The sequence below is a fragment of the Cervus elaphus genome, chromosome 18 (assembly GCF_910594005.1).
Source record: "Cervus elaphus chromosome 18, mCerEla1.1, whole genome shotgun sequence".
In the NCBI taxonomy this organism is placed as follows: domain Eukaryota; kingdom Metazoa; phylum Chordata; class Mammalia; order Artiodactyla; family Cervidae; genus Cervus; species Cervus elaphus.
Genome location: NC_057832.1, coordinates 111,612,444 through 111,624,860, shown reverse-complemented (window position 1 = coordinate 111,624,860; position 12,417 = coordinate 111,612,444). Strand labels below are relative to the sequence as shown.

Below are 12,417 nucleotides of genomic sequence, written 5' to 3'. Positions count from 1 at the left end.
GGAGACCACATATCAGATCACAGTGTTATCAATGAGATTAGAAAAATTAGTAAAATTTGCAAGGTATTTAATACTGAGAAGCATGCAGGTGATGGTGGTGGATTAAGTATGGAGGGAGAGTATGTCTGAGATGGTGAGAATGACTCCTACATCTCTGGCTTGTGCGTTTGCCTGGATGGCGGACCACTTGCAGAGATGAGGGAAATGAGAGAGATATTAGATTTAGTTAACAACTTAGATGTGCTGTTCTCCCCAAGCGTCAAAACCTCCAGGAATAGGTCCTAGAAGGTGGGATTGAAATTTGGTTGAGTGATTGGGCTGAAAATGAAATCTTCAGTTTGGGCTACAGTGAAGCTCAGCGAGGAGGAAGGATTGCAGTATGCATAAAATTCCTTTTCTAGGAGAGAAATTCTTTACCCTTGGTGCTAGACTTCACACAGGGAGCATGTCCTGCCTGTACTTTGAAAAGCTCATGGGTACCAGAAGTAAGAGGGGGACACGTTGCCAAGGGGCTGCCTTGCTCAGATTCCCCAAAGCTCGGGAGGCAGGGGAGGACTCCTGGGGTCTCTGATGGTGGGGAAGTTTGTCTTCCTGGCTGGGTGGGGCCTCCCAAGGGAGGAGCCTGCTCTCTCTTGCGGCTGCCCTTTTTGTGCAGAGAGCAGCTGGCTGTGTCACGCTGTGGATTTACTGCTGGCACAGAAGTACAAGGAGGCCTGGCTGGTGCTGGCCAACTCCAAGGTCAGGGGGAAGTTTGGTGTCTCTTCTCGAGAGACAGTGTATCCATCAGGGATATCTCCCTTTTGAACATTCCCAATGTTCCTTGAAAAGTAGATCAGCCTTGGACCCAGCCCTGGGTCTTGTCGATACCAGTACATCGCTTCGTGGTTCATATTCTGAGAACAAGTCAATGTCACCCTCTTTTTGGTCTCTGTGATGCGGTATCTTGGGCTCTGGATCACATCGGCTTCCAGGGAGCCTGTGGAGGAAGGAGATAGAGCAAGAGAAAGCTGAGGAGGCACCTGGTGCTGCAATCTTCGGAGAAGGACGAGCTAAAACTGGCACGCTACAGCCAAGGCTTGCCCACGCGTTCTGGGACTCACCTGCTCCCAGGAGACAAAACAGGACACAGCCCAGGAGCCGGGGGCCCATGGCAGCGTCACTCAGGCTCTGCCTGCCCTGGGGCCCTAGTTGGTTTCTGTAATGTCTCTCTGTAGCTACTTGACCCTCATTTTCAGGAGAGTAGCCACTCCCATTTCCTTAGAGGGCTGAAGGGTAACACAGGTGATCGGTCCTGGCCAATGTGGACTGGCAAGGCTTGCAGTCATTGGCATTTTCCTTGCCCTCCTCTGAGACTGCTGGTTTCTATCCATCTGACATCTTTTTATTAGCATACTCTTGTCAAAGTTGAAAACTATTTCTGTATTTTTATATCTTTATCATGAAAATTGGTATAACATATTTTATCATCACTTAGAAATGTGAGAACATGAAATTTCCACTATCATCAATGCAACAGTTTTTCTACCTCAGAAGTTCTCATTTCTACTCTGTAGAAAAAAATCCAAGATTATTCCTATCTTTGACTATCCACTGGTATATTTTTTATCCACAATCTTTTGAAAGTGTCTCCTGTGTAAAAACTTAGCCAAATCCACTTCATGGGTTATTTTATCAATCTGTATTCCATTCAGGATCCTAGACTTAGGGCTCTTTTCTCGTTAGCAGATTAAATTTAGTAGTAGCCAGTGTAAGTTGGCATCATTGACTCAACGGACATGAGTTTGGGCAAATTGCGGGAGGTCGTGAAGGACAGGGAAGCCTGGCGTGCTGCAGTCCACGTGGTGACAAAGAGTTGGACATGATTGAATGATTGAATAACAGCAACAATGTAAGTAACTTCTTTTCTCAAGGCTGGTATTAGATGGATCTTTCTTCCTTCTCCTCTTTTCTCTCCTCTTACAGGAGCTGTGAAAGGCAGATAAGAGATAACCTCTTCGATAACCTTCTTCGATAACCTTTGAGCCTTCTTCGATAACCTCTTCCTTTTACCAGCCAGTTCAGTTTCTTTGCTGCTTGAGGGGTCTGGTTTTCCTGGCTGGTGGTCTCCAGATGGGGCTCCACATGGGAGGGTTCTGTCGCTGGATATTGCCTTGTAGCCAGGCTGTGTTTTCTGCTCCAGATCGCAGTCATGGGAAGCTCTGCTTATAACTGGGGTGTCACAGCATCTTCTTTGCTCCTCCAGCCACTCACATATCGTGTCCTTTTCCAGGACACAATGTCCTTCCTGCATTGAGGTGACTTTCCTGGGATTGCTGAGAATATTTCCCCGCATTGAACACCTTTGAGGTTTTCTTGAGCTTTGCTGGAACCAAGGCATTCTTGGGCAGGAGGAGGAGAAGGAAAGACACTGCCCCATCCTCCTAATTGCTTCAGCCACAGCTAGAGCTTTGCTGAATCGCTGTCATCTCCAGGCAAGAAACGGGTCCTCATCTCAAACTTCAGAGATGGCTTTCTTGCTCCCAGTCCCCTTCACGGTGGAGGGAATTCAGGGCCAACAGTCCCTATTCCATACAAATAAGGGCGATGCAGCTGGTGTCATGACATTAACTCTGCTCTATGGAGGAGTCTTCTTTCTTTTTCTATTTCTGTGCCATTCCTTAAAAAAAAAAAAGATTATTTTTGGCTGCACTGGGCCTTTGTTGCAGTGCTCAGGCTTCTCATTGCGGTGGCTTCTCTCGTTGTGGAGCACCGGCTCTAGGGGCACACGGGCTTCAGTAGTTGCGGTCCACGGGCTTAATCGCCCCGCGCCACGTGGGATCTTCCCAGACAAGGGACCAAACCAGTGTCCCCTGCATAGCAAGGTGAATTCTTAACCCCTGGACCACCAGCCCTGTGCCATTTCTTTTTGGAAAAGATGGTGGGGAGCAAAACTGGCTCTACTTCAGTCCTAGGAAGCCCTCCATATCTTAGCTATGCGTACAAGTGTTCTCGAAGTGGGGAGAAAAAGTAGTTTTTAATTCTCATGAACCTGCCTCAAGTAAATAATTTTGTATTACTCAGTAAACCTTATCATCCCAAATTGCATCTTTCTAAATCTTTCAGTTTGTCTACATTCACAAAGATAAACTCACGATGTATATATACTTTTATCCATTGGATTTTCCAAATTCCATGGTACTTGCAACACCATGAGTGAGTGAAGTTACTCAGTCTTGTCCGACTCTTTGCGACCCCATGGACTGTAGCCTACCAGGCTCCTCCATCCATGGGATTTTCCAGGCAAGAGTTCTGGGGTGGGTTGCCATTTCCTTCTCCATTCAACACCATAGAGGTGGATAATTACAACTCAAAGATTTACAGTTTATCCCAAGCACTTCCTATGTTAGATTAACCCAATATTTAGGAGGCAGCTGCTTCTATATTCCTACCGAGTCATGAGCTAATTCACTCTCAGATGCATGCTTCTTCCCCCATCCCTATCCTATTGACTGTGAAGCTGCTTTGATTTCTTCTTTCTCATCATCAAGCAGGACACTGAAGTGATGCTGTTGACCTGAGTCCCCATATCCTTGTACTAGGAACCAGTTCCTATACCTCCTCACCCTTCCTTCTCAGATCTTCCTTCTGTTTGCTCCTTCCCAAGGCCAACACATTCAAGACTTTTGGGGTTCCCCAGTATGGGCCAGGCTCCTGTGTCCCTAACAAAGGGAGTGAGAAGAAAACAGAATCCTCGAGATGTCCAGGAGCTCTGAAATGGCCCCTCCATCTTTTGCACTTTAATGTAACACCTTTTACTCAGCACTGTCCATCTCTTTCTGTCTTTCCCTGAGCCTCTTCAGTAATTGCTCTCAGCCTCCTCTCTGAGGCTCTGCTTAGTAAACTCTGCTGCATCTCTCATCCTCCTCCTGGCTGACAATCTCCTGACAATAATAATCATGCTTGCCTCTACCTAACTGAGGAAATAGCTGTTTAAAATCCCTGCAAGTAGAACACATTTGTCCCTTTAAATACACAGCATTTTTTTTTTTAACCTCTGGATGATCTTGCACATAGAAACAGACTACAGAATTTTCACCACCCTTTAAATCCTATTTGACTTCTGCTTAAGCTATTTTCGATTCTGAGGAAGTCACTCTATCTTGCATATTTTCCTATACTATATGATTAACCTTCAAAAACCTAGTGAGAAATATTTCTATGGAGTTTTCTTTTTTAAATAAATTTTTATTGGAGTATAGTTGCTTTAAAATGTATGTTACTTTCTGCTGTGCAGCAAAGTGAATCAGCCATATATATACATACACTCTAATCCTGAACCTGCGGAGATGAGGCATTAGCAGAAATGGAATTTGTTAACAGCTGAAATTGGCAGCATCTTCCTTTAAAAGTGCATCATCTGATTCAAGCTCCCATCCTTAGCCCTTTGCCTCTTAGACTGCTCACAGAGCAGCTTTCTTCATCAGCCCTCTTCTTGTAGCTGCTGAGCAGTAGGGCTCTGTATTAGCTTTTTATTCCTGCTGTAACAAATGTTTACCAAATCCAAGCTCACTCTGCTCACCACAGGATCTGCCAATAAATCGGGAGATGAGGTGTTGAGGTAAGGAATAGAGACATTATTTGGAAAGCCAGCAGACCAAGAAGATGGCAGACTATGGTCCCCCCAAAATCATATTATCAGGGTTTGGATGCCAGTTTCTTTTACAGAACAGAGAAGGGGAGAAGGTGAGGAAGTAAAGTAAAAAGGCCATTAGTTTTGCCTGGCTTGGCCAGTATGGGTGGGGGAGATGTCTTAATTTCTGCTTTCCTGTAGCCACACTCACAGGTGCTGCATGCTAAGTCACTTCAGTAGTGTTGACTCTTTGCCACCCTGTGGTCTGTAGCCCTCCATGCTCCTCTGTCCATGAGCTTTTCTAGGCAAGAATACTGAAGTGGGTAGCCATTTCCTATTCCAGGGGATCCTCCCAACCAGGGATTGAACCCGCGTTTCTTTATGTCTCCTGCATTGGCAGGTGAGTTCTTTACCACTAGCGCCACTGGGAAGCCCTGTGGGCAGAATCAGATTGTCTCTTTGTTCAGTGAGCTGAACGAAGCCACTTGTTTAACATTCAGGCAGAAGGGCAGGGTTCCCAGAGTCAGGCCATTATGTATGATTATAATAAGAGCAACAAAAAGCAAAGGTTTAAGTCAAAGAAGGAGACCCAACGTGGAGTCAGGTTTTGCTCTTCGCTGTTAAAAAATTATCCGAACTCAGTGGCTTAAAAGAACACAAATTAACTATCATACCACAGGTTAGAAGTTTGACATGGGTCTCATTAGGTTGAAATCAAAGTATGCAGGGCTTTGTGTCTTTCCCGGAGCTCTAGAGGAGAATTTGTTTGTCTTTTTCAATTCCTAGAGACACTCACGTCCCTTGGACCCCTTCCTCCATCTTCAAAGCCAGTAAGAGTAGATGGAACCCTCCTCAAAGTACATGGACGCCAGGGGCTTTTAAGGGCCTATATGTCTAATTGGGTCTACAGGATGATTCAGGCGACTCGCTATCTTGAGGTCAACTGATTAGCAAATTTAGCCGCATCTACAAATCTAATTCTCTTTTCTCATGTAAGGTAACATATTCACATGTTTCAAGGACTAGGACATGGACAGTTGCTTATCACAAAACACACTTCTTTGGGGAACTACACAGTAAATTTAAAGTTCTGCTCCTTAATAATCCCTGAAGACAAATATATTTCATGTTCTTTTTCACTTCGTACTCCTTTCCCTCACACACAAAGTAAGTTTTTCCTCTCTCTGGGTGGTCCTAAATCTACACATTGTCTGAAAACTTTTCACTACCCTCTGGATCCTCTTACTTATACTCAGGCCATTCCATGTCTTGGTAAGCACGTGTGCTCAGTCGCATCAGCCATGTCTGACTTTTTGCAACCCCATGGGGTGTAGCCCACCAGGCTCCTCTGTCCATGGGATTTCCTAGGCAAGAATACTGGAGAGGGTTGCTATGCCCTCCTCCAGGGCATCTTCCTGACCCAGGGATTGAACTCAATCTGCCTTTGTCTCCTGCATTGCAGCCAGTTTCTTTACCCATTGAGCCACCTGGGAAGCCCTTCCATGTATGAGGTCATCTCAATCCCCTACCTATTTTCCTACATAACATGATAACTCATTGAGAGATTCACTGAAGTATCTTTAAAGATCTTTACAGATCTGAGGGCTCTTTTTCATTAATTGAACAGAATTCAATTTCATCAAAATTTTCTTACATCTGAATCTGAAAATTGAAGTCTATTTTAGAAAAAATTCACATTGGGTTAAGAGCCTGTAGTCAAGTGGAATATCAAGCAGAAACAAAGGTTTTGATTACAATAGGGACGGAGTTAGAGGGACAAGAATGGTAAGAAGGAAGTAAAGAATTTAGTAAGGTAAAGGCAGGGCTTAGGTGCAGGCTACCCACTCCGGTACTCTTGCTTGGAAAATCCCATGGACAGAGAGCCTGGTGGGCTACAGTCCATGGGGTTGCAAAGACAAGACTGAACGATTTCACTTTGAAAAACTTCTAGTTGGGGTCAGGAATCTTGAGGACCTCGGTCTGCCTCTCTTTTTGTGCAAAGAGGAAGCAGCCGTACCACACTGTGGATTCACTGCTGGCGCAGAAGTATACAGATGTTTGGTTGGGGCTGGCGGACTTCAGAGTCAGGGGGAAATGTTCCAACTCATCTCGAGAGACGTCATACCCCTCAGGGACATCTCCTTTCTTAATGGTGTCACGGCCAGTTGAGTAATAGATCAGCCGAAGTCCAAATCCCGGATCTTGGCGATACCAGTACATTGCATAGTGACCCATTTTCTGAGAACACTGTAGAGTGACTTCCTTTTTGGTCTCCAAGATCTTGCGCCTTGGGAACTGTGTGACAGCAGCATCCTTAAGGCCTGTGGGGGATAAAGCAGGGATGACGATAGGACAGGCTGGGGAGGGGAGCCCAGTGCTACGGTCCTGAGAAGACATTTTGTAGCTGGAGCCTGGGAAGCCAGTGACCATGGTTCCTCACCTGTGATCAGGACTCACCTACTCTGAGAAGCAAAAGGACAACACCGCAGAGGAACCTGTTGCGCATGGTAGCGTCAGATGAAGAATGCTGTTTACCCCTGGGATGAATTCAGTCTCTGAAACCAACACTGTTTCATCTGCTTCCTGGCCAGAGGCCACACCCTCCTCCCCTACTGCTTCAAAAAGGAGTGAAAAACCTCTTAGACTTGATAGAATGTGATGATTTCATTTATCTGTCACTGACAACTGCATTTTTGTCCACTGCCTGAGTAACAACAGATCTATTCAAGGGCCCAGGTCTGGTCCCATGCGGATAAAAATCAACATCCCTTGGATTTGTTGCATCCAAGTAAGAAGAAGCATTGACCTGTGAAATGGCTTCCCAGTGGTCAAGGTGATCTCCGAAGAAATCCAGGGCTGAATAAATTGAAGACGTTGGAGGGTTTTCATTGTAGGCACCATTTCTGTTCCTTATGCCTCATGTCGATTTTGTTAAAATTCCATTAAATTAGAGGTAGAGGCAGGCTTTCCAGGTGGCTCAGTGGTAAAGAATCCTCCTGTCAGTGCAAGAGATGTCAGAGACGTGGGTTCGATCCCTGGGTTGGGAAGATCCACTGGAGGAGGAAATGGCAACCCACTCCAGTATCCTTGCCTGGGAAATCCCATGGACAGAGGAGCTTGGCGGGCTACAGTCCACGGGGCCGCAAAGCGCTGGATATGACTGAGCGCCTGCGCACACAGAGTAGTGAAAATAATCAGTTCAGATCCTTCTATTGTTTCAAGCTCAAAATCATAGAAGGAGACCTGAAGTTGTGAGAAAGGGGGCTGAGGTGGGGGAGGGATAGGACTTTGAGTCGCTGTGTGTGAAGAAACACGTCTAATGTGAGGAAGGAACCGTTAGCCAGAGAGAGACTGTCTGTGGAAGAAGCCAAAAGAAAACACTTCCTGTTTCCAGAGAGAGACTGTGGAAGAAGCCAAAGGAAAACACTTCCTGTTTCTTAGCTAGCAAAGGCTCCCCTGCAGATGTCTATTAGGCAACTATCAAGTTAATATCCCGCTTATCTTGAGGGACACAATTTATTCAAGTTTCACTGGGCAGTGTAGTCAGAGGCAGGGCGGGGGTCAGTCCTGACTGACTGGGTCCTTCCCCAGCTTGGGAGACACGGACTCAGGGATCGCTTTCTGGCCAGACTGTTGCTCAGGCCACACAGGCCCCTCAGGGCTGAGGCGTCTGGGAGATCTGCAGTAGCTTCTGTAGTTTGAGGTGAGGTTTAAGCCGGTGGGACTTCTTTGCTCCTGTGACTACCTTTTTGTGCAGTCTGTGGGAGCCTGAGTCATGCTGTGTAGTCACTGCTGGCGCAGAAGTAGCTAGATGTCTGTGAGGAGCTGGCGGTCTCTAGCGTCAGGGGAAAATGCTCTTTGCTTATTCTGGAGACCGTCGACCTAGAAGGGCGCTCTCCTTTCTCCGTGGTATTAACCCCGTATGAATAATGGATCAGCTGCAGTTCCATTCCTGGGTCTTGCTGATACCAGTACATATTGTCATGGCCCATTGTTTGAGAACATTCTAGAGTAATCTTCTTTCCCGTCCCTATGACACAGTGTCTTGGGGTCTGATGAACATCAGCATCCAGGAAGCCTAAGAGAAAAAGACAAAAACATTGGTCACAGAGTCCAAGATGGGCCTTAACGCTGAAGCCGGAAGCAAACCTAGCACAGAGAAAAATGTTCCTTTTTGACTTTAGAGAATTCTGTGTCTATGACTTACCTGCACCCAACAGGTAGAGGGCCACACAGCAGAGGAGCCTGACAGCCATGCCACAGTCAGGGCCAGGAGAGTGTCTCCCAGGTCTGGGGAGGTGGCATGGGCAACTGGTGAAGTCATCAAGACTGTGATGACAATGTTGGCTGCATTTCTGGGCCCCACATCCTGTTGATAGCGTGGTGTCATGTATATTCCCTACCCATCAGAAGACTGATATTTTTGTTCACTTCTCTCGTCCACAACAGGCTAGCTGCTTGGCTTATCTTAAGTCTCTAACTCTTTTATGAAACATTAAATCACACCTGTTTTACCAACTATGAAGATGACACCAAAGCTCTGAAAGCTTATAATAGGAGGATTTTGTCTAATTAGGGAGGTTAGAAAAGGAAGTGATGTTTGAGATGAGTTTGGAAGGATGAATTGGTCAGAAGTCTACAAAACAGAGAGAAGAACATTCAGGGAACAGAGTGGCTCAGTCAAACATGATGCAGGAGAGCATGTTGTGAGGATTAATTGAGGCAATACGCATGAAGCATTTAAAACAGTAACTGGCCATCACTGAGTTCTCAGAAAATATGTTGTTATTATTGTGTGATAACCACATGTTGTTCTCTTTCTCATTTCTTACTACTTGGTGCTCAGATTTCATCCACTTTCTCAACTTAGGTTTCATGATATTAGGTTCATCTTTCTTTTAACTACATCGTCAATTGCACCAGAACAGAAAACTGAGACCCACAGTGTTTTTCCAGTACAGACTTTGGTAAAGTTGGCTAAAAATTTCTGGGTGCTGCTGCAGTAAACAGCTTCTAAACCACTCCCCTCTTTCCTCTCTTTTCTTCGTTTCATCTCAGGAAAAAATTTTAGCTTTCATTGTGAGTGACAGAAGTTAATCCCAGGATCTTTCCCCTCTTTTCCTGTTTCCTTTGCCCCAGTTCACTAGAATACACAGCTGACATTCAATAAAATTCTTGCATAGAGGCTGCTGGTCTGGGGTTTTGGATTTTGACTATTATGGATTCATTATTTGAGGATCAGGGCTCCCCAGGTGGCTTAGTGGTAAAGAATCCTCCCACCAATGCAAGAGACATGGGTTCGATCCCTGGGCTGAGATGATCCCCTGGAGAAGGGAATGGCAACCCACTCTAGCATTCTTGCCTGGGAAATCCCATGGATAGAGGCGCCTGGCAGACTACAGTGGGTCGCAAGAGAGTCAGACACGACTTAGAGACTAAACAACAACAACAATTTGAGGATCATCTCTTCAGTCTTCACTTATTGTATGGAACATGTATAGGCTCCTGCTCACTCTGGCTCTCTCATATATCCTGAAGAAATATAATAATTAAGACTGACCAAACCCTGAAATACTCTTATTCCATTAGGGGCTCCTCTAAGACAAGGGTTATCATTCAAATCATTAGTGACATTTAGCCTTTGCTTTTACTTTGAAGTTGATCTTACTTAGAGAGTAGCCAGCAAGAGAAAAATAAATGAAATTTTACTGCCACCTGCCGAAAATAAGGTGGAACTGGTGAACAGATACTTAGTGATTTGGGAGGATTCTTTCTGATGAATTTTAAAGAAACAGGAAGGACAGAGACTTTTGGTTGTTCCAAGTGTGAGAAGGTTTTTGGATAAGTGATGAGTTGGTAAAAGTTCTCAGCAGTGACTGGATGTAAAATATGTATCTCACAGTAGAAGTGATTAAAGAAAGAGGGAAGAAAGACAGGGGTAGAAGTTGGGTTGGGAGTAGATAAGCTCAGGTCCTCAAATGAAGGGATGTTTGAAGGCAGAGATAAAACATCTACCCATTGTTTCCCAGTTCAAGAATAGCTCATGAATGACTTGCCTTTCTGGTATAGCTAAGGAAGTTTCTGGGGCTTCCCAGGTGGCTCAGCAGTAAAGAATCTGCCCGCCAACGCAAGAGATGCAAGAGATGTGGGTTTAATTCCTGGGTCGGGAAGATCCCCTAGGGTAGGAAACGGAAACCCACTCCAGTATTCCTGCCTGAAAAATTCCAGGGACAGAGAACCTGGCAGGCTACAACCCATGAGGTCGCAGAGTTGGACACCACTGAACAATGAGCACACAGCCAGGGAGGTCTCTGGAGCAACTGCCGAGAATTTCTAAACGTCAATGCTTGAGGATACAGGAATCATCAGCCATAATCGCTACATACATCTCTATACATTTTTGGTCCAGCCTCTCTCAGCTTCTTCCACTCTTCTTTGTCTTCTTATATAATTCTGCTTAAAAGGACTGGTAGGTCAGGGAATGCGGAGGACTTAAATACACATGCTCCAGAACTTAGAAGACATGTTACCTGGAAGAAAATCATGAAGAACTTCTTGAGACATATTTGAATTTATTTTCCTTCCCTGCCTCCCTCCCTCCTTTTCTTTTATCGTTTCTTCATTAAGTCAAACATTGTACAGTCTAGGAATACATAACTGGAGGGACATTGCTCTGAAATGAAAGAATATAGTGTCTTGGGAAGAGTGAGTATAGAAAGAATGACGAAAGAATACACTGACTATGGTGGTTTTGAAATAGATAGGAGCTGAGACTTCGCTGTAGGAGTCAGGAGAGCCTCTATGTCTAAGCTAGTATCTGAGCTCGGAATGAAAGGATGTTCAGGAGTGAGCCCAGCGGTCAAGAAGTAATCACCCATTTCAGACACAGGAGAGGGTATTGGCAAAGGTGTGTGTGTGTGTGTGTGTGTGTGTGTGTGTGTGTAGTCGCTCAGTCATGTCCGACTCTTTGCAATCCTGTGGACTGTAGCCTACCAGGCTCCTTGGGATTTTCCAGGCAAGAGTACTAGAGTGGGTTGCCATTAGCTGTGCAATTCAGCTTGGCCTGTTCAGGGAAACACAAAACCTTCAGTAGAACTAGACTATAAGTGCTGGCATGGATTTGGAAGACTTGGCTATATTTTTAGATAGAGACTCATATATATAGGGCTTTGTGTGCCAAATAAAGAATGAGAGACTCTATCAGGCTGATGGGAATGTCCAAGATGGAAGAAAAGCAGATACAGGAAGAGGCTGGGGGTGGCGGGGTGGGGTGGTGGTGCGGTGGGGTGAGAAGGGCAATGCATTTCTCCTCGGTCATAGGTGATGAGGGCCTGCATGAAATAGAAGCAACGGGGGAGGAAAGGAGCAGCTGAATCTGGTAAACGTGTGTATCAGAGACTGATGGTCTCCCCCTTCAGGCACGAAGGACTTTCTCCCCCATGTGTAGGAGCACTGCTGGCTGAACGCCCTCCTTGTGGATTGTCTTGGCTCCAGAGGCATCTCTTCCCCCAAGGGCATGCCTTTTCTCAGGTCCACCATTCCAGTGACATGGCTGCAGTGGAAATGAGCATAAGACCTGGGCCCCTCACCTCAATTTTGGATGGTTCTAGGGCCACCCAACTTCTCAGCCCCCTGGGGATGTAGCTTAGGCTTTTGTTGAAGCTGCAAGGCAGCCCCACTTCCTCTTCTTCCTTCCATCCATGTGGCTCATAAGTCACTTGCTAATAACTTTCCTGAACATTAATGCCCCCTGCAATGTCCATTTTCCAGGAAACCAAATCTATGACAATGTGCCATATAGAAGTAAT

General features: G+C 45.6%; 2 gene segments (V, D, J or C); both read right to left on the bottom strand.

The window, feature by feature from the left end:
• The window catches only part of LOC122674684, a 141,760-nt gene that overhangs the window by 66,596 nt on the left and 62,747 nt on the right, over positions 1 to 12,417 (bottom strand).
• Positions 1 to 12,417, bottom strand: part of LOC122674685 — a 72,350-nt gene that overhangs the window by 57,614 nt on the left and 2,319 nt on the right. The window contains 1 exon segment of the C gene segment in view: positions 723 to 730. Within this exon segment, the coding sequence occupies positions 723 to 730 (8 nt within the window).